The sequence below is a fragment of the Budorcas taxicolor genome, chromosome 16 (assembly GCF_023091745.1).
Source record: "Budorcas taxicolor isolate Tak-1 chromosome 16, Takin1.1, whole genome shotgun sequence".
Lineage (NCBI taxonomy): Eukaryota > Metazoa > Chordata > Mammalia > Artiodactyla > Bovidae > Budorcas > Budorcas taxicolor.
Genome location: NC_068925.1, coordinates 39,129,990 through 39,155,543, shown reverse-complemented (window position 1 = coordinate 39,155,543; position 25,554 = coordinate 39,129,990). Strand labels below are relative to the sequence as shown.

The 25,554-nt window shown below is 39.9% G+C and overlaps 1 protein-coding gene across 2 annotated transcripts in view; it reads right to left on the bottom strand.

Annotated features, from left to right (window-relative positions):
- Positions 1-680: 680 nt before the first annotated feature.
- Positions 681-25,554, bottom strand: part of PRRX1 (paired related homeobox 1) — a 74,118-nt gene continuing 49,244 nt past the window's right edge. Inside the window, exons 2-5 of one of the 2 annotated variants that reach the window (XM_052653764.1) lie at positions 15,275-15,450; positions 10,405-10,586; positions 6,582-6,653; positions 681-874 (exon numbers count right to left, since the gene is read on the bottom strand). In XM_052653764.1, the coding sequence (XP_052509724.1) occupies positions 6,599-6,653; positions 10,405-10,586; positions 15,275-15,450 (413 nt within the window). In that variant the 3' untranslated portion in view covers positions 681-874; positions 6,582-6,598. The remainder of the gene's footprint in view (positions 875-6,581; positions 6,654-10,404; positions 10,587-15,274; positions 15,451-25,554) is intronic. The other variant, XM_052653763.1, reaches the window with a different exon arrangement.

The following is a 25,554-nucleotide window of genomic DNA, read 5'->3' as shown; positions in this document are numbered from 1 at the left end:
TGGATAGGGGTGAGGGGTAGTAGTGAGGTGATATTATCCTCTATTGCTTAGAGCTTAAATCTAGAGCTTAGAGCGTAGAATTAGCCAGACATAGCCAATCACATTGGATTAGACAGGCCAGTGACCAGATGTTGCATACAATTGCTTTGTTTCCCCCCCCATAGCAGCTGATGGAATAACCTTACCATGACCAACACAGATGGAGACAATGAGCAAGGGAACTATGTCTGGCACCAATTCTTCAGAAAGACTTTGGCTTTTCAGAAGTTCCTAGAGCTTCTGATCAGAGAACTGAGAAGAAGGATGGGGTAAGGCACTGAGGTTCACTGAGGAGACTATAGGCAAGTATTCTGAATATATATATACATATATGGTTTCTTTGGCTGCTGTCGATTCTTTTAAAACCTATACAATCATGGGGGTGGGTGGGCTGAACTTAACTGAAGAAGCTCAGAGTATATTAAGCAAAGCATATGAAGAGAAGGAAAAACAAAATTAACACACACAGAAACAAGTGGTGGTGGTATCCCAGAGGGAGGAGGAACATTTGTTAACTAATTTTCATTTTGCTCCTCTCCTGCTTTTCTCTGCCATGGTCCCAATAGTTTAGTTCTGGTTTTTTTGTTTGTTTGTTTTTATTTATTTATTTTTCCAGCAGATGTAGAAATGACAGAGCAGGATAGGTGTCTTATGGTTTTTGATTTCTTCTTAGGCCTGTTTAATTATTTTTTTTCCTCAGTTGACTGTTGGCACCTGGTTCCTCTGTAAACTATATTCCTTGGCCTTCAGTCTCAGGTTGGCAATGCTGTTGGCCATGTTGATGCCCTGTGCAGGGTTATTGTTGGCACATGTGGCAGAATAAGTAGCCATGGCGCTGTAGGGACAAAGGAGAGAGCAGGGAGAATAACAGGCATTAGTTTCATGAAGTCGCAAGTCTGTGCCCCAGATGGGTGCAACTCTCAGGATGGGGGCAGGCGGATTGGACTACATGACCTCTGAGGTCCCTTACAGCCCCAGGTTTTCATTAGTCTAAGGCCCTTAGTGTGTTGAAGGTCCTTAGTGGCAAGTGTTTTGAAGGGCAGGGGAAAGCAGTGGAGAGTGGAACAAGGTGAGGGGGGAAGTATTTTCTGTGTTGGATACAATGAGTAATGATTTATTTCTGGGGTGAGAGAAGAAAGCTGCTTATGGTGGATAACAGGTGTTTCATCAGCTGACCGATTAAAACAGTATTTAATCTTGTCCTGCCTACATCACTAGTTTCTGGGAGCGAGGAGGAAGAGAAGGAGGCATTTGGGAAAAGAAACTAAAGCGCATTTTGCCTTCCTCACTCTAGGTAGCTGACTTGAATTCTAAAACATTTTAACACATTTTAGATAATCACTGAATACCATATTAAGTAGTTTCCTTGAAGAACCAGTTAAACAACCTAGGATGACTTCTCTGGCTTTCTTGATCCACTGGTTGATGGTACCAAGTATTGCAGAATCAAGAAGTTTCCATCCCTATTGGCCTTGATTTTATATACTCAAAAGTACTTGAGCAGCTTACACTGCATGCCATGTCCATTATTTTGGAAATGTTTAAATATCCTATATAAACTAGCAAATGATCCAGTTTCAGTATTCCTGACCTCAGAGGTAATTGTTTCTGACTGTTCTTATTGCAGAGAAAAACCCAAAGTCAGAGACTGTAATTAAGACCTAGGAATACCACTGGGCAGAAATTTGTAATTGGTGGCTTTCTGTTAATTGCATCCAAGAATTTCTTTAAAAGGAAAAGTAAAGGTTTCTTAGACTAGGATGCAAGGTATCTATTACTTGATACTAAATAGCCATAAAGGAACAACTCATTTTAATTAAATGAGCATATTTCTAGTTGTTTCTAAGATTAGCAAAATACCTTTCAACTGAGGGTTGGGATGAGATAGACTTATAAATGGAATGACATGTGCTCTTCTGGTGCCTGCATTCCTGTGCAATTTTGTCAGCCACACAGGAGTTTGTGGTTCTGGGGATCAAGTGTTGGACCAGAAAGAGAAAAAAAACTAAAGCTACTCTACAAATAGGAAGATTATATCATTAATACTTATTTGGGACACCATGTAGTCAAGACTTCGAGTCAAGAATTATAGTCAAGACTCACAATAGCCTGTTTCAGCTCAGTTACTAGCAATTAACCCAGGAAAACTGGGTTAAAAATTATAATTATGTCCTACTAGAAAATATACATCCTTAATTTAAGACCCTTATAACACTGGTATGTGTGTGAGTGTTTATATGGGTGTCCTAGCGCAAGAGGAAGACTCGGAAGGGTTCCACAATAATACTACACTCTTTCATTTTTTTGAAAATGAAAATCCTTACTCTTTTCTGGGTACCTGATCTTAACTGTCTAGACAAAGTTAGGTTCATCTATAGCACCCTGTACTTTTCCTTTTAGCACTTGTTTTAATTCCTCAACTATAAGCTCCATAGATGAGACACCATATCTGCCTTGTTCGCCACTGTGCCTCCAGGTAGAGCTAACACCATATCTAGCACATATTTGGCATTCAAGAAAGTATTTAGTGAATAGATAAGTAACTGAGAAATATCTAGGTACTGTATGATTAAACTGATTACTGCTCAGTATCAGTGATCTCCGTCACCCTGCTGTGAGTAAAGACTTCTAAAAGTATTTTACCAACAGACTTTTATTTTAAGGAACCAGTCCTTCCCATTAATTTTGGTATCTTACTAGGATGAGAAAAATCAGAAGGGACATATCACAAGCAGGGGCTGATGACTGCATATTCTTGGCATATTCTTAATCCACCACAAATAGCTTTTAACAGTAACCAAAAAATGAATAAATATTGGTGCAGGTTAGATTTACTGAAGAGACTATTACTTCAACCACTATCTACCAAAAGACAACAGCTGAGAAACAGTCTCAATTCAGTAGGTTTTAATTAGGAGTGAAAAAAAAATAATCAGAACAACCTGTTAAAATGGGACACGTTTTTGTTTTTTTTTTCTGTTACAATATACCAAGTTTCACTTATTTTCAAAATCCATTTACGTATTATCATTTAAGTTCTATATGAATTACATGCTTCCATTCAAGACCCTATCAGAAAGAAATGCAAATCCATAAATCACATACTTGAGAAATTTCTAGGATATACTGAAATCTAAGATTTCAAAGAAACAAAAAAATCTAAGTATCTAAGAAAAGAGACCTGGATTTGGGAAATGAACCTAAGTTGTATATTATGAAATCAACCAAATCAGCCTTTCTTAGCCAGATTTCTGTGAGAGAATTAAGTCCTAAAGATGATACATGGTACCAGTGTAAATGTATAGGCGATATGTTGGGATTTTGAGTTATCTGTTTTTTTGTTAAATACTGAGAATAAAACTGAATGGCTTCTGAAAACAGGAAGCTAAAATTTCATGAAACAGCAAAAAGAGAAAAGGTTCTCTGATGGCAAATTAGAAATATGGCAAAGATGGAATACTGTGCTTTTAAGAATTTGACTCAGTTTCCTGAGACATCCTTTGACATTCTAAACAAGGAAAGTCTCATTTAATAGAGATTCTCTCTTTCTTTTGATAATCAAGAGTGTGGCCTATTTTCCTTAGTTGACAAAGGGAATTAGAACTATGGGGGATTAGTTTGCTGAAGATGCTGTTACTGTTTTCTAGAAATGTCTGTTGTACTTGTGATTTCAATTTTGTCTATTATACAGTTTTGCTGTAAACTTCATAATTTACTAGTGTCATCTGGTTTTCTAGTCTGAAGACTTAGTATGGTAACACATTTCTTGGAAATATTGAGACTCTCTCTCTAATGCAGGCCAAATGTTAATATTCCAGATGAGATGAATGTTGATCCACTTCCCATCTCAAACCAAAATTAGTGAAATCGGAGTTGTATTTTACCTGGGAAACTAGATTTTCACTGAGACACCTTTCCTTAAACAACAGACTTTGTTTGCAGAGTTGAGAATATCACTCTTGTCTAATCGTACTGTGGTTCTTTTATAAAGACACCACTGTGTTTTGAGACCATGTTAATGCCTTATAGGTAGCTCTCAAGTTAGAAGGTTATCTGAATAAAAAAAGCAGTTGCTATTAATGAATGAGTTTTGCAATATCCTAGATGCTTGATAAGTGATAAGATTTTCACTTGATAAATGTTTAGAACAGTTATAAACTTTCAAAAATTGGTCTAACATTTCAGCATTGCATATCCATAAGAAGTAAGACTGTCTTAATTCACAGCCTCTAAATAAATGCTTAGAATACACAACTGTATAGGCAGAGACCTCAGTGATATTTTGTGCATATATTAAAGAAAATGAGTCTGTTTTCCCCCCAGTAGTTTGACATGAGTCTAGTCTCTCAATCTAAATTAAAAATGCCATTTAGGCAAGTAGGGACCAGTCCTTTGACATACCAGTGCCAATCAAGACATGTTACTGTCAGAAAAGATAAAATTAATCTAAAAACAGCTTAGTCATTCTTTTAAAAGGCCTTAGAAATATGATGGAGAGGACCCACTTCCAAAAGTAACAACAGATGCAAGAAAGCCTTGAGTGGCTGCCAATCTGAAAGATTGTTCATGACCACCTGTTTTCCATGTCATCAAAACTTTTGAAGCTCTGTGTTAGGAAAATAAAGAGAACTTTGAAATGTTTTCTCACAAGACAGAAACCAGTAAGGTTAATAAGCTGTTTTCAACCAAATTTTGGGAGCCATTAAGATCATGGCCTTCCTAAACAGGATTAAGCTTCCTGGACTAAAAAGATGAGGTTAAAACTAATTAATTTATTAAGCACATGATAACACAAAGAGCTTGCTTACTGACACCTAGAGATCTTGCCCGTTGATCTTACCTTCTGCCTATTCCTCTAACAGGATGGAGACATGAGATAAGTACTAAGATTGGGCTTTATAACATTTGGCCAAAGCAACATTTCTATTTGGTTTTTAAGAATGTAAAGTTCTTTGTGTCCGTGACCAAGAAATCACACTGATGAATAAAAGGCATTGAGGAATCAGAGATGAAAAAGAAATACTTGCATCCCAACTGTTGATTCAGCAAATCTGCTCTGGAACTTGCACAGAGCTGACACATTTGAGTAAGCTTGAAATTTTTCCATCTCCTTATTTGGAGATTCCTAACAGATGGAGCTCAGCCATAGACAGCAGAATGCTAACCACCAGCAGGGTTAGAGTTCTGTTTTCACAGGGGGACAAATCATTTTTGATAATTTCAACCTACCTTGAGAGGTTGTCCTAAGGAACAATATGTTAAAATGGCTGTCAAACACCAAAGGAAGTATGGAAAATACTATGCATGGTATGCAAGCCAGGAAACTTATGAACATCTCCCCTTCTGCTTTCTAGTCACCCAGAATGCAATCCCACCAATCACAAAACAATTAAGGAGAGCTGAGCGTGGGGGTGGATAATACCTGACTCAGTTTTCAACTCTGTTTTCTATTTGATCCTTCCGGACAAATGATAACAAACTATGAAAAAATTCACCCCAAAGACAGATTTGTCAGCCCAAGAAGTCTGTGTGTCTTTCTGAGATCCTAGGGATTCTCAGATTTTTCCAAAGGCTATAGAGCTTGAGGTTTTTGTGAGTCTGTTTGTGATGTGTAAACATTGGAGATCATCTCTTGGGTTTGTTCTGTTGTCAGTACAAGAACAACAGAGGTTTACGTGCTTCCATCTAATAAAATTCAATATGAGTTTTCCTAGGGGAATTTAAACTTTTAAAGAGAGACCCGATAAATCCTTTGGGAAGTGATCTTTTGTAATTTAAGTAATCATTTCCAACTTCTCTTTTTAAAACTCAGAAGTTGATCTCTTTAAATGTGCATTTAGCTCTTAAAGTAGACACATTTGGACCATATTTCATTACTAAGACTTCAGTTTGCACTGCATGTTCAGTGATCCATCTGCCATTGTAAACATTTTTCCTCTAAAAATGTTTTATATATGAAGTCTTGCATCTTTCTGCTATCTCAGTGATTTTTGTTTTTCTTTTTGAAATGCACGTTGCTTAACCATAGGTTCCAAACGCCCCTGTGTGATACGTAATAGGGAAATTCTTACTAGCTCAATCTTAGAGATACAAGGCACATAAGAGATTCATGACTCAACTGGCCTGAAGAGCAAGAGCCAGGACAAGAACATAGTTCTTCTGACCTCTGTCCTATATACCCTAAAGCCTCACTATTCAAAGCATGTACCAAGTGTCCACAGCCTGGGCATCACATGGGAGCATGTTAGACGTACAATTCCCAGGTCTTGCCCTAGACTTACTGAATCTGAGTCTGCACTGCAACATGATCCCAGCTGATTCATATGCCCAGTAATCCTTGAAGAGTCCTTCTCTAGGCTATCATCCTACCCTGAACTCTATGGACATATTTTTCTTGCAGCTCTGGTTTCCAATAGTATTTCCCACTGGAAGACCTCACTGCTTTCATTTCTAGGACTGTAAGCCCCGCTTTCTTGAACATACTTAATTCCCACTTACACCCTACCCCCAGCAGCCACCCTCTTCCCCCTCTGACAAGTTACCTTTTCAGTGTCTTCCGTTAGAATCCGTTATGAAGCCCCTCGTGTAAACAACATCTTGGGAGGGAGGAGGATCTATTTTTGAAAGTGTGAAAGGGAGAAATGAGCCAAATGCGTTCAGCAGATGTCAGGCAGCACTGTGACCACGATCAAATGAGGGGAGGAGGAGAAGGTTGGGGGAGGGAAGTCGTGGATAAGGATCACTGGCCTCTCTTTCACTTGTCATTAGTTTCCTTTGAAGCCCAGCCCTCCCTCTGGAAACGGCACTCCAGACCAGTACTGCAGAGCCAGACCATTCTTTATCTTTCACAGGAAAGGATGTCCCTGAGGAAAGGTTTCTTGACTACTTCATCCAAAACAACAGTCAAAAGTCCAGGACTTGGTAAATCACTGCTGACCAAGAGGCAAAACTGTCCAAGTCAAGGAGTCCTAATAACTCTGGTGCTTGTGTGTGCTTTCATTTGCCTAAGGAAATAGTTCTGAGCAAAGCAGTGGGTATGAGCGCTGAAGACAAGCTTCTTTCAACTGGCTTTGAGTAGATAAAGAAGACACCTGCCAAGACAGTAGTGTCCAGTTAGGGACTACTTTGCTACTCTGGGCGACTCAGTTGCCTGCCTGACATCATCACCTCTAATATCCTCGAGGTAATGAAGGAGGTCAGGACATGCTATAAATAGAGTGAACCATATGTCTCAGTTTGCCAGGGACAATCCCAGTTTAGGCCTGTTGTCCTTGTGTCATTATTAATAGCACCCCCCTTTTACTCTCACAAGTGTCCCAGTTTGGATGATTAATTATACAACCACCACTCTGGATATAAAAGACACCCAGAAAAAAAAAAGTGTTGGCTGTTTCCCATGTTATAATTCTGACCATACGGAAGCTATCTGCTTTGAGACTTGGTTTCCTCCTCTCTTCTTCCAGGGGAAAGCTGTGGAAGTCACCAAACTGTCCTCTCTGGCAAAATTGTCTCCTCACAGTCCCTGGGTTGCATGTCTCATTCATGCCAGGGAATGCCCACACACTCCAGAACATGGACCTCAGTGGCAGGCATGCTTCCCACATCTGAGACAAATCCTGAATCAAACAAGCATGATTATGTAGCTTTCCAGTCTTACTCTTTTTACTATTTTCAGTAGAGTAAGATTTAATGTGAATGAAAGTAGGGTTATATGGCCTCATACATTAGACAGAAACAGGATTCGTGAGCCCTGGCTCTAACTCTGCGTGCCAAAGGCTTAAATTCAGGCAAGTGTTCAGTCTCTTCTTTGGAACCAGATCAAGGACAAAGCTGCCACACAGAAGCATCCAAGGATTAACCAAGAGAAATGCTTTTTAATGAATGTCACATGTGAGATAACTAATTTGACATAATAGTACCAACAGAAATAGCAAGTTAATTTTCCATAACACAAAAGATCTATCATTTCCTTTGCTTTTCATCACTTGGTTTTCTTTTATATTTCCTTGAAAACACTTATATTTCCTACCAAGCTTCAAATGTGAGATCATAATGAGTATTTTGGCTCTAACCACAGCAGAAATATCTTTAAGGAACAAGATAATTTTTTGCCACTTTTTGAAATTAATCAAAATATAAACACTTCAGTCAACACTGGGTCAAAAACATAATTGTTGATTAAATTACTGTTTAAACCATCATTTTTCTACTTAAATCTGGAGATTAATTTATTCTTCATACAGAATAGTCAGATTCTGTGAGATTTTTAATTATTTTTAACAAACTCTGTGTCTAAGAGAGAAAAGATATAAAAGTATACCATGAATTGAATAAGAAGTAACTAGGTTATATGATTTTAAGTGAAAGGAGCAGAATACAAAATAGTATTTACACTATGTCTATACTATATAAAATACTGAACTCTAATTGCAAAAATAAACAATACTTATCTCAAGATGGTGGAATTATGAGTGTTTTTTTAAAGTGTATCTAGTATTTCTACACAATCTTTCAAATTAAAATATAACACTTCCCCCAAAAGCATACATAAATTGCATGCTAATAATTTCAGTTAGATGCCCATATACAAAGTATGTATAATGCAGGCATGGGATTTGAACTTCTGCTGAGGTCCAAGTAATCTAGTTCAATATTAAGGTTTTCATCCCCACTATGCAGGATACTGCGCTCTGTCTCTCACTGGTAAGGACCACATGACAGCCATCTGGGTTATTACAGCTGGTAAAAAAAGTTCCTTACTAGGATCCAGGAATAAATAAAAAGGAGCTAAACTTCCTGGTTGTGACCAAATTCAAACCAGAGACTTCAAGCTCTGATCCACATCCATTTCCCAAACCATTTAATGAGTCTATGAGCTACCAATATTTATCAAAAAACAAAAAAACAAAAAACAAAAAAACCCACCAAAGCAATCTTTCACTTACTTAAAAAATTAAAGAATATGTGATTTTATAATGGTCTGCAAAATATATTTTTCAGTAAATCCTTTGGGAGAGGAGTCTAAATTTTAAAAAGGACACACAAATAGGACTAATCTTTTGAAATCAGTAAAGCATACTATGTCTAAGAGCAATAGTAATTTCCAATTTCCTAAGCATAGACCAAAGCAATTCAGGCTAATTTCATAATGGGGAATTTAAAAGAAATTTCCAAATGCATTTATGGCATTTCTTTCAAGGAACTGATTTCAAACAGAAAGAATATTTAGGTAAGGTTTTTGCTTTAATTAGAGAGATCAAATTTGAAACTATCTGCATTTCACTAATGTTGCATTTCACATCAGGAACTCAGCATCAACTGGGAGATAATCTCTTACACTTAGTTTAAAACCTCTCTTTAAACTCTTAATTAACCTTAACAATAAAAAGGTAAACAGAAGCATAGTAAGTGGTTTGTAAATACTTCTTCCTCTGCTGCAACTGACCAGAGAAAATAGAGCCTTGACCTGGTTTCTAAGAGTACACAGGCTTAGGTTCAAATGGACACTTCAGACTGATGACGATGCATTAGGCACAAGTATTTCAGCTTCCCTCTGGCATTCGCCTGTTTTCTTTCTGAACAGCATAATCGATGAAAGTTAAAAGCTTTTCCAAGAAATTGAAATAATATTATGTTATTTGCTTCCTTCATATTTTTCACCTTTTAAATATAAAAATTTTAGTGAAAATTATACACTGCTTTCATATATATATTTTTTAAACCCACACAAACTAACCCCCAAAGAACTTCAAATAAGTTGATAAGAACTAGCAATGGAACAGGAAAGCATCTTGGATCACAAGACATTCCCGCCTCTTAATAAAGAACTATGGCCATTAGAGTGATCTGAATGATCTTGGGTTTTCTCCTTTCTCTCTCTGTCCCTCTCCTTCTTTTTCCCCCTTCCTTACTTCTTTTCATTCCACATCAGTTTTATTGTCAAGTTTGCCTTTGGTCCTACACTTAGAGCCTTACGTGTTAAATTCCTACTTGAGCATAATCGAACCGGTCTGTCCAATTTGGAAATGCAATAAAGTTTTGTTCCAGAATGATTGCAAGAGGGACTCTGGGCATAGCTTAATGATTTTTTCTTTTAGATCCTTCCCCATCTTTGAAACCTTTGCAAGAGTTCCTGAGTCCAAGAGGAGACTGCTGTTGGCCTGCCCCTCTCTCTTCTGCCCCAGACCCTGCTCCTGGGGCAACTAGTGATCTCCTGTGAAAATCTGGGGATGTCAGCAAGTTGAATGTCTCTGAAGAGGTTAACCCAGTAAGAAATGTCAGCCAGCTGCACAAGCAGCTTTGAATGTGACCAACCGCTGAGAAATGTGTGGAGGTGGAGCAAGGGAGAGTGGGCCAGTCATTCACCTGTACGGAGAGGCCGTCCCCCAGGAGAGATAATCAGTGGGTCTTGGAGCAGGACGAGGTACGATGGGCTGCTCCACAGCAGTCACGTCTCCTGAGTAGGATTTGAGGAGGGAAGCATTTTTATTGGCCAGCATGGCTCTCTCATTCCTGCGGAATTTGGCTCTTCGGTTCTGAAACCACACCTGGAAGATTGTCAGAAGGAGAGAAGGGCATGAGGAGGGAGAGGAAAAACAAAGGAGAGGTTCCATGAATAAACTCCTGGTTGATTTTTACCGTACAATACCTTCCCAAGGAAGATATAGGCTAAGCATGGAATTCTTCCTAGAACAACAGAAAGCATGCCATAATCCTTCCCCAGTGGGCCATGTTCCAGGGCTATTAAGAACAAAGACTAAGAGGTGCTTCCAGTGATCAAGCCACCAGATATGGGATCCATGATGAACCCATTTGACAGCAGATTGTGGATTATAATTCCTCTTGGAATTATAAAAGAAAAATCTCACCCAGATTTCTGCCACAGGTATAATGACCTTTTTAAAGTTTCTTCAAAGTTCTTCAAAGGGCAGAAACATCATCTGCTTTTATGATACTTATTGGATATTTAAAGAAAATCTCCCATCTTCCCAGAAGTAGACCCTGCGTTAAGGATTTCAGAAGCAAATAGTTTATCTGGGAGGTGAAAGGAACAACCACAGAAGAGGGAGGAAGTAACAGAAGAAAAGCAGCTGCTAACTGGTGTGCTACTGAACCAGCTCTGTCTGTGGGAGCTTAATCCTTGAGGGACCCTAAGGATAACACAGGGCACACACCTCCCCCTGGAGGGATGAAAGAGTTGTGGATCCATACATTGACTTCTGTCAGTCACTGATTATTAATGTTCCAACACTTCTGGCATGTCTCCTGAAGTTCTAGAAAGAAACTTGTGAAACAGAAATTCAGATACTGAAAGTTGGAATCTGGTTCAGGAGTATATTTAATTTCAGGCTTCCAAGGAAATGGGCAGCACTGATACCATTGACGACAGCTAATAAAAACTCTACCATTTATTAAGTGCTACTAGGACTAGGAATTTATACAAACATGTTACCTGCATTTTTCATAGTAATGACAATTCCACAATTAGGTGTTATTATTTCTATTTCAGAGCTGAGAAAACCATCTCAATGAGATGGACTCTGTTGAAGTTCACAGAAGTAATAAATGGCTGAGTTTTTGAGCTCAAGAACATCTGACTTATGATCTTACAACTCTTCTGTACTGCTGTGGAATTTTATTCCTTCATTTACTCATTCACAGTCTTTGTGGAGACTGCATTCTAGTTCCTGGCCTAAATACTGGGATGGAGAGATGAGACTTACTCTCTGCTCATAAGCAGCTCACAATCTACTAAAAGAAGATAGACATGTAAATTTGAAAGACAGCAGTACAAGAATTTTAGGTACAGTTCTGGAAAGGCATGACAAGGTGTGGGAGAAAGAAATCCTATAGTGTAGAGTAGGAAATTTCACAGCGCTAGCTGGCAACATTCACCATATGATTGGTGCCCCATGGAAGGCCAGGGCGCAAATCAGCAGAGGAAGAATCTTTTCTGGCTTCAGCTCTTTTCTTTCTAAGGTGTCCTTCACATTCCTATTAGAGTTATCATTTTAAATGCAAATATAATTATATTAGTGCTTCTCTTTAGCTTTCTATCATCCACTGACTCTCTGTCACCCATAGAATAAAATCAAAATGTTTTATCAAACATATAAAAGATAATATCTTATCTTTATTCTAGAACAAAGACTATTCAAGAATTAGCTCATTGTCCATTGATTCAGCCACATTCTGTATCACTTGGCCCTCATGCACTGGTGCTTCATCATTTCAGATCTTACTCTGGAGTTAAGACTCCCACATGTATTTGGCTATTTTCCCACCTATATGTATTCACACTGAACATTCTCTCTGTCAGCAGTATTCTCCCCTTTTATCCAGGTGTCAAAGACACGTTTTTTTTTTTTTAAGATTTAACTTGAATATCACCTTCTTTGTGAAATGTTAGTGTGGAAGGAATGTGATTTTAAAATCTAACAGAGTTAATGAAAAATACTGGCTCCATGACTTAAAGATTTGTCCTTGGATAGTTATATATGTCTCTGATCCTTTGTCTCACAATCAAATAAAGATGATAATACCAACTCACAGGTTATTGTGAGATTTGGCATAGAATGACTACTCATTGTTCACATATTCTCTTTTTCCCCAGGCAGATTTAATCATTCCTTCTTCTGATCTATCACTAGTTCTTGAACATTCCTTTAGTGTAGGAATCATCTTATGCTCTGATAATAGTATGATCTGCACATTTGTCTTCTCGGCTCCCAGTCTGGAACATCTTTGAGGAAAGAGCCAGTGTATTATTTATCCCCAGCAAACCCAAACCAGTTCCAAGAGAATAACAGATGCTTGATAAATATTTGAAAGGGAAAAAATGAGATTGCCATGATGATAAGATATGGTTTCTATCCAAGAGAATTCACAGTCTAGCTGGGGAAGTTGGCCTGTGTACAACTCAATATAATACATGTCACATTGTGATAAAGGTCATAAATATAAAGAAGGCCAGATTCAGAGGCAGTGGTTCAGACTGGCAAAGGGTAAGTCTTCACAAAGGGAGAATTCTGTCCTGCTTACATGGGAAATGTTCACAATTCTAAAAGACTTTAGAACATAGTAGAATGGAAAAGGAAGAAGATAAAATAGTTTCAAATATAAGAAAATCATTTGCTTATTGTGATGGGACCAATTTAGCTCCCTAATCCAAAATTGCTCTTTCACCTTTTTTTGTTAATTCCCAGCATTGCCCTGTTCAGGTTCCCTTGTTTAAAATTCAAATCGCCATGGCAAAAGTGGTACTTTCAGGCATTGTGAGTTATTGACCTAAAATTATTTATTATGCCACTGTAGGCCAAGCCTGGGGCATAAAAATATATGGGTTTTGAAGGAGAGAAGAAAGGATTTAAGAGTAGAAACAGGGAATGTGTTTGGAGATCCGTGGTGTGCAGCATGGGGGAAGAGGATGTGGGAAGGCAGACCTCAGAGTTGTGCTGTGGACCGCAGGATGGAGAGAGCAGAACTGAGCTTGTGCCTGTGGACCACTCTCACCTGAGCCCTGAGACTCCCACATAGTAACAACAGCATCCTCACATCTGCCTTTTCCTAACCTATCCCTGGGGATACCACAGTGCCCAGGCAACTTACCCTTTTTGTCAAAGACCTTTTTTTTTCTCCTGGAGAGGACTTCTAGGTGAAATCCTCATTTCACAGGGACAATGCTTGCACACTGTCTTCAGGCTGAGGCAACCTCTCAGACCATCTCCCTCAACTCAACAAATATCTCTCACAAGATAGGGTTCTGCATACAGTTCCTAGCCTCCACACCCTCCTACACCCTAGCCCAAGTCCCCCATCAAGAGAGTTATCATTTGCAGAAAGAAATCCTTCAAGCCCAGGGCCTACCCTGGTGACTCAGGGATGAAGATTCCACCTGCCAAAGTAGGAGACACGGGTTTGATCTGTGGTCCAGGAAGATCCTACATGCTGCAGAGCAACTAAGCCCATGCACCACAACTATTGAATCTGTACTCTAGAGCCCATGCTCCCCAACAAGAAAAGCCACCGCAACGAAAACCCATGCACTGCTATGGAGAGCAGGCCCCGCTCTCTGCAACTAGAGAAAAGCCTGCACAGCAATGAAGACCCAGCTGAACCAAAAGTAAATAAATTTTTTAAAAGGTATTTTTCAAAAAGAAATTCTTCAATCTCAGACTGAACACAGATTTACAAACAATAATTTATTAGGGAAGACAAGCCTACCTCTAGCAATATGGAAGATAATCAAATCTGGACTCTGAGCAGAGATAGCAAAGCACTGCTTGAAAAAGCATGTAGCCAGAGGACTTGTATTTATGTATTTATTTAAAATCTACTGTAATGCTTAAAATCATGAACTCTATATCTGCATATGTGTCTTCGGATTCTAGTTCAGCCCCTTCCTAGCTGTGTCACGTTATACACAATCCTTTAACCTCTGAGTCTCAGTTTCCGTATCTGTCGGATGAATAATATTATCCACCTCACTGAATTGGGGTGAGGATTAGACAGATTAGTTATGTAACTAAGGACACTGGTTGGCATATAAGGGCTCAACTCGTAGTAGTTATTATTATCATCATTATCATTCCTAATCACAGATTGTATTATTTCTAGATGCCTGGCTTGTAGTTGATGAGTCATGGCATTAATATTTGAAAGAATTACTATTCTCTCTTCAGCTTGTTTTATATACACTTACCCTTCTTCACTTCACAGAAACACAAAATCACGTACTTAAATGTGCTCTTAATGCAGTTTCTAAGTTCAAGGTCTTTGATGTGTTCATTCCCCACTGCCATCCATGTCCATCACTATAAATATGTTTCTTGAAGATTTGGACATTCCCAAAGTCTGGGGAGGAAAACTGAGGTGGGGGTCAGAGAGTTCATCTCTTTGACCACCTGACTGCTCAAACTGAAGGCTGGGGCAAGGTGGTGGGGAAGGTGCAGAGTCAAATGCTCTGATGGACAATGTTTATAACATGAATCTGGAAGGGTGGGAAACAGTGAGAGGAGTGAGACCGCTAGCAAGCCATATTCTGCCTTACTGAAAGGCCTTCACTTTGATTTTTTTAAATATGCTTCTGCCAAAAGAAACACAATCAGAAACTGATTCTGTCCTCACGCTGCCCATGTATAATCCTTCTTACTATCAGCCCTGGTCTGAAATCTACAAGTGGTGTTCTTCCACAGTCTTCAGAGATGTGCCTTTGAGGGGGGAGTACTCTGATTACCTGCACTCTGGCCTCAGTGAGGTTCACCCGGCGGGCGAGGTCTTCTCGCACAAACGCATCTGGGTAGTGTGTCCGCTCAAAGACACGCTCCAAAGCCTGCAGCTGACTGCTGTTGAAGGTCGTCCTGTTCCGCCGCTGCTTTCTCTTCTTCTTTTCCTCTGAGTTCAGTTGATCATCTGGAATACAAGAAATTGATGATAAAGGAGATAAAGTCATGTCAGAGGTCTGGTTTATGCCTCTTCACTGTACATCTACAGTGAAGCTGTCTCCTTGGCCCCCATGCTCATCAAAGTGCTAGGGCCAAATGCCACTTTCCAGGGGCAAATACAGGTTTTGGTGCCGTCGAGTTCACACACCAAGAACCCACCACAGTTTTGATGTTTGTTTGTTGCTTCTAAATCTTCAACCAGACCTGAACTGTCAGAGAGATCTTTTCATATGCTCCCTGAAGCCTGTTTTGTGAAAGAGGGCAAAAGAAATATTTTACTCCTCTCTATATTCTCTGCATGTCTCCAGAGATATGGAAAGGAGAAGAGATTGCTTTGGACTTCATTTGTCTTAGGTAATGCTCTGTTCATTCACAATTCCATAACCAAGGAGCTGAACAATTCCCTGGTTATGTCACCTCCACAAACCCACATCAACACAAATGCAGTTATAAAGGAAAAGCCATATTCAAACAGATAAGAAGGATTTCAGTTTTTCCCATGCATCTTCCTGGAAAAAGCAAATAATCCCTCACTATGTTTGTTCAAGGCTCCATGCTGTTGCTGAGTTAGGCATCAAGGGCATCAGCTTAGATCAGGGCTAGTGCTACGACACCCACCCACCCCAGCTGATGCTGACCTCGAACTCACTAAGAACTCAAGAATAGTCCTGAAAGACCCCTGAACCAGTTTCACCCCAAATTTGAGTTCTAGGGCTTTGAAGTCTTAGGAACCTTTGGAGAATCACGTCCTCAAGTTTTTAGCCATCAAGATTCCTCCTTGATTTTCTCAGAGTTCCCCCAGAGGCACCATGGCTGGTTGGTCCAGCCAGCCCTGGGCTGTGAGAGAGTAGTGTGATCCTGTTCTGCTGCCCTCCCTCGGTCCAGCAGGAGCGATGGATTTGTGGGGCTGAGCAGGATACCAGCTGTGCTAACATCACTGTCTTAGCCCTTACCCTCATACCCAAGGCACCGCTGAGCCCCTGCAGTACTCAGAGATTTACAGCTCGAGTTGCTCAGGCCCAAGTCACATGCTCGGCCTGATGAACCAGACTCACACTTCACACTCGCTTTTCCCACTCACCCCGAAGGAAAATACAAGGAGTGAAAGTGAGGATGGAGGGAAAGAGCATGTGGCTACTTGTTCCACATTCAATGGAAGTAGCTCTCAAGTCGCTTTTTTTCAACATGTAAATTCTCCTGAGGGCTTCCCAGGTGGCACAGTGATAAAGAACCCACCTGCCAATATAGGAGACATGGGCTCGAACCCTGGGTTGGGAAGACCTCCTAGAGAAGGAAATGGCAATCCACTCCAGTATTCCTGCCTGGGAAATTCCATGGACAGAGGTGCCTGGAGGGCTAGAGTCCACAGGGTCACAAAGACTCAGATATGACCAAGCCACTGAACAACAGAAGTCTCCTGACCCTCTGTAACTATGAACACACAAAACACTCAAGAAAACTACTAGCATGAATCCTGATGTCCCAGGAGGAATGATCCACACCCGAGCTATAGTGTTATTACTGTAGACTGGGGGCATGTTCCAGAGTTGGGTGGGGATTCGAAGTGCAGCTTAAATCTAGGAACTCCCAGCCCAGATCTCTCAGTGCCTACCTGAGGCCTCCAAGACATCTGATGAGAGACCACCTTCTTCACGAGTGCTGCTTCACCAGTGATGCCCTTGGAGCTCAGAACAGAGACTGCTCGTTCCCTCCTGAGAGGTAAAGCACTCGTATACAGTACATGCTTGCTGAATTTGTGTCCGGGGAAAACGTGAAACTTTCCCTGTCTTGAGGAAACTGTTTCTGTAGGGAAGAAACCGTATGATCTCAACCCCATTCCCCCATTCAGTGTCTAAGAAGCTGCTGACATTCATTCTTTCATCTTTCTGGTTGTCTTCAGAATCGACCACCTCTCTGGTTCTTTCCATTGTGGTGCCCCAACCAGGAGCCCTGCTGTGAAGGCACTTCTGTGACACTCTCAATAAGAAAGAAGGTCAGATCAGTGGCATCTTGAGAATGAAGCCAGTTTGATTATCAGGATTTCTGGGAGTGACTGAACAACAGCAACAACAATCAAAACCTGGAAGATTTCAACACCACCCTTGATTTTACCACCATTTAGCTATTAGAAAAATTACTTTACATCAATGTCAACACTACAATTCAAACACCTAGGATCATACATCTTTCGGTTGTTGCCTTGCATTTGTATTCTCCTTCATGTTTGAATATATGGAGGCATTCCTGTTGCTCCCATTCTCTTTCCAAATCTTTTTGTTTACAGTTCTACATGTCTTGAGCTTCAGGTTTCTCTCTCTCTCGGTCATTCATGCCTTTATGACAGCACCACACCTGCGTTTCATGTTCCTGTTAAACAGAAGTCTGAAAAAATCTCTAACTTCCATACCAATCCCAGACTGAGACCAATTAGACAGACCCTGGGCCATTTTAATCATATAAAGGAAATTCCTTATTAACCCAATCCCATGATTTGCTTTCTTTCCTCAGAGGAACTGTTTTCACAGGTATAACCACAAATTCTAACTCCTTTATGCTGTTTGGGAAGCCCATTTCTTCTTGTACTGCCAAACTGTGATGGAGAACAAGAAGGTTTTATGTTTTGTTCTTAGTGTACAACCTGCTACAGAATCTCTCAGTCATTCTTTGAAATCTTCCACTGTTCACTCAAATTCCACTGACTGTCCACCATAAACCACCAACTCCCCTGATGTGGGGGTAAGGGAAATGGAGAATTATAGTTTATGACAGAGAATAAATAGCTGTGATGACCTGAAAGGATTCCAGCAGAAGTTTCCCAGTGAACGTCCTTGCTGTTTTTAACAAATGAAAACACCAGTCCAGATCATGTTGAAGGTGAGAAAAGACACACGAATGACAGGGGTCCAAGGAGTGTGGCTCTGGTAAACATCCTTCAGAGCACAAGTGTAATATAATAGGAAGAGACGGTGAGGGAGCAGCAGACGGCTCAAGCGGCAGCCCTGGGCTTGTCTGTCTTTGCTCACTAATCACAAAGTACGAGCTCCCTGTTTTCCCCCAGGAGCACAGAACAGGATCCAGTACAGTCTCATCAGCGGCATGAAAGGAAATGTGGGCAAAATAGAGCACATTTACAAATGGGAGACATCTGAAACACCTGTGACAAAGACTGAGACTGTAAACTCTGGTTGAATAGGGGAGAGAAACTAGCATATTTTTATTATTGCTGGAATATTATCTTTCTCGTAAAAACAGCGACAACAAAAGGTCAATTCAGAAGCATGCTGTTCAAGGATACTGACAGCCAACTGGACATCAGGAAATGGCTAATTCTTTGGAATTCTGGGAGGGGCTTCCCGGTGGCTCATATGGTAAAGAGCCCGCCTGCAGTGTGGGAAACTAGGGTTCAATCCCTGGATTGGGAAGATCCCCCGGAGAAGGAACTGGTAACCCACTCCAGTATTCTTGCCTGGAAAATCCCATGGACAGAGGAACCTGGCAGGCTATAGTCCATGAGTCAGACATGACTGAGCGACTTCACGCACTTGGAATTCTGGAACGGGTAGGATTCACCAAAGTGCAGAATAACCGCAGGGTGGTGGTTGCTGTTGAGTCGCTCAGTTGCGTCCGACTCTGTCATGACCCCATGGACTATAGCCCACGAGGCTCCTCTGTCCATAGGTTTTCACAGGCAAGAATGCTGGAATGGGTTACCATTTCCTTTCCCAGGGGATCTTCCCGACCCTGGGATCAAACTTGTGTCTCCTGCATTGACAGACAGATTCTGTACCACTGGGCCACCAGGGTACATGGATACATATTTATCAAAATTATGTTTCAAATCCAAGGTGTTTACAGATTTTATGGAAGATTATGTTATGATTGTGTAAATTTCAAGAACGTAGTTATTGTCATGCTTTCTAACAAAAACAAGCAAAAAAAAATAAGATCACCTGTTTATCTTATTAACAGGTGAATTTTCACTTGATTCATGAGTCATAAAATATTGGCACCACATAAAACCAGAGAAATTATGTGATTCAACCCTCTCATTTTATAGACGAGGTCAATGAGGTCTAGAAGAATGATGTGATTTGCCTCAAATCACAATACAAGCTGAAACTGAGCCAGAGCTAGAAGCCAGGACTTCTTTTTTTTTTTATGTATAGTTGATTTACAATGTTGTGTTATTTTCAGGCGTACCACAAAGCGATTCAGATATATATATCTGAATTTTCTCTATATATATTATTTTATATATAGTAGTATTTTATATAATATTATACATATAATATTGTATATGTGTGACATAACATTTTATATATTACATAGTATCTTATATATGCAATATATAGTATATATACAATATGTATAAAAAATATATACATAATTTTTCAGATTCTTTTCCCTTATAGGTTATTACAAAATATGAGTATCATTTCCTGTGCTATGCAGTGGGTCCTTGTAGGTTATCCATACTATATATAGTAGTGTGGAACCCAGGACTTCTATTTCCACCTTACTTTTAAGTGCAAATGACAATAGACGCCCCACACAGGAGTGAGAAAATTAAGTCAGAGATATAAGTAAAAAAACACTACCCTGGGAAAACTCTGTATGGGAAAAAAGGTTTATCCATACTAGCCATATAAAGAGGGTCTCAGGAAGGGGGTCCATGTGTTCTACATGTTATTTCTGCCAGGAAAGCCATTAAAAAAAATGCAACAATTCTCATCTAGGACAGCTACTTTGATCAAGATGTTCTTGGATTTCCATTTCAAAGGCCTCTGAAAGTCCTTGCTTCACCAGTTAAGTATGTGCAGGGTTACTTGCACACAGTAGTAAACCCTCGTCTTCTATCTTCTCCCCACATTCATATTAGCATTTCTCTTTCTTTCCTTTTAGGACACAGTGCAAAATATGTTTCCTATGACACACTTTAATTCTACCTTATAAAATTTGCTGATACCTCCAGTCCATATTGATTCCTTCATATCTAAATTCCTATACATATTTTAGTGTATAATCAAATATTTTTTAAAAAGTATGATTCATTTCTTTCTATGCAAATGTTTTATCACCTCAATGCACTCAGGTATTTCTATAAAAAAGACATAAGGTCTTTTGATAAATTAAGAGACAATAAAATTTGAAAGAGTATTGTGGTACAGAAATAATTTCAGAAAATTAGAACCTTGGTGATTTGTGTGTGTGTTTGTCGCTCAGTCATGACTGACTCTTTGTGACCCCCGTGGACTGTAGTCTGCCAGGTTCTTCTGTCCATGGAATTCTCCAGACAAGAATACTGGAGTGGGTTGCCATTCCCTTCTCCAGGGGATCTTCCCAACCCAGGGATCAAAGCTGGGTCTCCTGTATTGCAGGCAGATTCTTTACTATCTGAGCACCAGGACCCACCCTGGTGATTTACCTAAAGTTTAAGAGGATTAATCATGTCTGAATTCCAATTAGTCTTTTTAACAGCACATAGCAAATACTTAGGTTAACATTATCTTTTTGTCCCTGGATAATTTTACCTGTGGAGGAAAAAAACATTCTTTTACCATGTTTTTTTTTCAAATAGCTTCATCATCAGATTTAGAGATGGGAGAGAGCTATGTGCTTCCGACTCTTCCCTAAATGAAGCAGCTAGTCCTTCATTTTTATTTCCTACAAGATAAGCAGATCTAAGATAATGAATAATTGAAACAGGAGGAAGAGTCTTAAAGAGAATGGAGTTTCCAATGGAATAGGATGTTAGAATACTTATCAAGCTCCTCTTCAGAAAAGAAAGCTCTAAATTCTAGGGAGGAGACCCTTCAGGCTTTCACAGAGAAGTTAAAGAGAACAATAGCTCTGTTCTTGACTCCAGCTTGAAATTCACTCTGAACTTTACTTGGGACTGCTGGAGTTACACTAAAGGGAGTGGGGAAAAGACAGGGAGGAGTGCCAGCCTCAAGCTTGAGGACCAGACGGCAGACAGTGATCCCTCCTCACTAAGGCTTTGTACTCTCCACTTGGGCTCCAGTTAACTCCCAAAGACCCTGACCCTTTCCCGCTCTGTATCTTGTGGGAGATTTGAGATTCCAAATCGGTAATTTAAAGGTACAGCAAAAACATATTTTAGGGATAAAATCTGAAGGAAAAAAAAAAAAATGTGTTTCGTATGCCTGAGTCACATCCATTTGAGAAGAAATCTGATGCAAGAAGATAAAACGCCAGCTTCAGTAGCAGAAACCAACCACCACATCAAAGCCTGTCATCTGTCTTTTGGTTGAAAACATGGCAGGCAAGCGGATCTACAGAGGAGCCCGCTGATCATTTTATGGGCATTGAAGAATGTTTTCAAAGGAACTTATATTGCACAACAACTACTTACTTTAATGGGATTTGTGTGGTTCAGGCCCTGTAACCTTTGGAAAATTGAAGGGAAGTGTAATTGTAAAAGCCACTAAAAACTGTTTAGCTTTTATTGCAAGGCTTATGAAAAGCAGTGAGATACAGCTGTGGCATTCATTTGCGTTTCTTTGGTTACACTAAGCTCCAATTCTAATTAGGACAGCATCCTTTTAATAAGTTCTCCGATAAATGGCACATAGGTCCTTCACTGGGATGACTGTAGACTGAGTTTAGCACATCCCAGTGACCAAAGCCAAGTTCAGTAGCACATCCAGCTCTCAGCAGCATACCCAGGATCCTCCACCACTGAATGCCAGCAACTGTCAATAGGGACCAGGTGTTTTAGCACAGGGAACTCCACCCCAATGGAGTGGAATGAAACAATACTGCCAATGTTATGTGGCAGCCTGGATGGGAAGCAAGTCTGGGGAAGAATGGATACATGTATATGTATGGCCAAGTCCCTTTGCTGTTCACCTGAAACTATCACGACAATATTAGTCAGCTCTACCTCAATGCCATGTGAGCTACCAGGGAAGCTCCACTGAAGACAGAAAGAGAAGAGAGAGGCAGAGGAGGAGATGGTTGGATGGCATCACCAATGCAATGGAATTAACTTGGGCAAACTCCAGGAGATGGTGGGGGACAGGGAGGCCTGGCATGCTGCAGTCCATGCTATCATGGAGAGTCAGGCACGACTTGGCTACTGAACAACAACCAAACCCCAATACAAGATAAAAAGTATTTTTTAAAAAGAGAGTGACCAGGTTTCAGCCAATACAAATGTCCAACTGTACAGCTGTGATTCATCTTATGGTGCATTATCACATCTCAGCTGCCAGAACCTGACCTTTGCATGATGGTTGTTGATGAGTACATTTTTTCCTTTATCATCAACTTGGTATACACGTGGTTTACTTTTAGTCACATATGAGTCGTAAACCTTAGATTGTAGCATTAAAACACCTTAAATATTTGGAGAGTATATGTTCTTTGCAGAAGAAAATGCTTTAGAAATGTGTGAAATAGCATTATTTTGAATGGGTCTCACCCAAAAGATGGATCAGTGACTGTGTAAAGCTATAGTGGTTTCATGCAGATTCAGGTACAAGTTGAAAGCTCTCTGAGTATAGCCAAGTCTCATTTGAAATAGAAAACACTGGCGAATTACTGCTCTTCACTTCATCTTATATATTTCCTTTTACCTCTGTAGTATATCCAGTTCCACAGAGTCAGAAATACCAACACAATCCACATCATCTTATCTACTTTAACTGTCTTAAGACATTTCTCTGAAAGGACTCCTGAGCAGAATCTTGAGGATATCTGGTAAAAAGCAAGCCTTCCCATGTGGCTCTGTTGGGACTATGTTGATAATTTCCCCCATGCTGTCACTTCCCAGGTTATTCTGGGTCTATTTGAGGCTGTAATTTCAGAGTACAAAGTTTATGTATTTAATTGAAGCTCTTTCCAATGCTCAGTGAATACAAAGTAGTAATCAGATATAAAATATTCATATAGTAGAACTATTATCTTAGGAGTACACAATAATATTGGCTTGGCCAAAAAGTTCATTCCGATTTTCCCAGCTGATGTTACAGAAAGCATGAACATTTTGGCTAACTCAGTACCTTCTCTTTGATAAAGACATAAAATTCTGGCTTCAGATATGTAAACTACTCCCAATTTCTCTATGGATTAATCACTTATTTACCCATTTTTCAATTCATTTCTGGATGTCAAGAAAAGTGGGAAATGAGAGTGTTTTAATGAGAGCCAACTACACTATAATCGGGAGAGTGCAGCAGGGTAGAGAAGCGAGGTCACTGGGTTGGCAATCAGAATGACCTGTGTTCTCCAATAGGCCCTGCTACTTTATCAGCTGTGTGGACTTGGGTAAGACACTTTACTTCTCTGAGCCTCAATTTTCAAAACAATAAAATGGAAGAAAGACTATGTACTTCCTAGGGTCATTTGAAAATTCAACAAACACGGAGCAGGCAGATAGACTGACACATAGCAGTCAATGTGTAAGTGGTGGATTTCACAGCTACCACGGCTGCTGTGATTTTTCCCTGGAGAGGGACTAGTCAAAGTCACTGCTGTTCTTCCTTTTTTCTTCTGTTTTTTTCTTCTATTCATGGCTTGCTGGTATCTAAGTGCTCACTAAGAGCTCTATCACAGCCTAACTGGGGAGATGGTGAGAAAAACATACAAATATGTTGCTATGGCTTAGTTAGGTTTGATGGGGGAGCATCGTTGAGATCTAGGGAGCATGAAAAATGAGTAAAAACTTCATAAATTAAAAAGAACTGAAGTATGACCATAGACTCAAAATTGCACATGGAAATCATGCATTGAAGTTAGTCCCGAAAGCCCCATTTGGATCTCTTTGCTTACTGCTAATCAATTTCCTGGCTCTCTAACAAGGCAATTTTCCTTTCTCAATACAAATTTTGAAAAGAAACATTCAGAAAGCAGGCAGATTCCAACACTCAAAGACAGGTAAGCAACCTACTCCTTTAACAAGTCATCTCACTGAAAATGAGTTTAAAAAAAAAAAAGAAAGAGACAGGAAAAAGGAAGACAGCCAAGAGCTAAACCCAAGCTATGAAAATTCAATGATTCCTCAGGCTGTTTGCCTTGGGTTGACTAATTTGGTTGCCACACGTCTGAAAACACAAAAGTTGGGTCATATTACTCAATATTTATTCAGTGACTTTTCTTTTTCTAAATGTCTGAGAGCCTTGATGAATTCCAAAGGGATACAAAGAAACCAAGGAAAGCAAAGTTCTGGGAAAGGAGTGAGTTCTGACTGAGATTTTAAAAGCTTTCTAAAATTGCAATATTCCAGGTGTGTGGTCCCCTTGGAAGCATGGGGCATTTGAGTAGGATTACAAACAAAGCTCCAGAGGAGTCATAAGCCACTGCCTTCTTTGGGTAGCATTTTTCCTTTGTAGTAAGGCTTGTTGTCATTTTGTAAAAGACACAACATCAATCTTGACATTAGCTGTAGAAACTGGTGTCTTCATGGGAGGCAACTGCCATGAGTCATTTTTTTTAATGATTCATTTTTTGGGGGTAAAAATTTTTAACGTACTGAAGAAAAATATGGTAAAAAAAAATAGGTTTCTTTAAAAATATATAAAGCTGGAGGCAGGTAGTAATGAAGGAGCTATACATAATTAGATAGTCCGCTCAGCTCTTGAAAGGACAGTAGTGGCAGAACAAGACTCTTTTTTTTGGATAAAATAAAAGACAAATATGAGGCATTTGAACACTTAAGAATAGAAGCATGACTTATATTTCCTTATGTTTTTCATCTCAAGTTAAAAGGACAGATGCCTATAGCAGAGAAAGCCACTGAGAACAGAGAATTAGTTTTTCCTTACAATAAAGATGGAGCCAAGGATAATTCCATAACAATGTCTACAGTAAGTGAAGAAGGTTAAAGAGGAAATTAAAGCCCTTCTTAGGTATTACTCTGGTCTCTGACATCAAACTAATTCAGTTCAGTTCAGTCGCTCAGGCATGTCTGACTCTGCGACCCCATGAACCGCAGCATGCCAGGCATCTCTGTCCATCACCAACTCCCAGAGTCCACCCAACCCATGTCCATCGCATTGGTGATGCCATCCAGTCATCTCATCCTCTGTTGTCCCCTTCTCCTCCTGCCCTC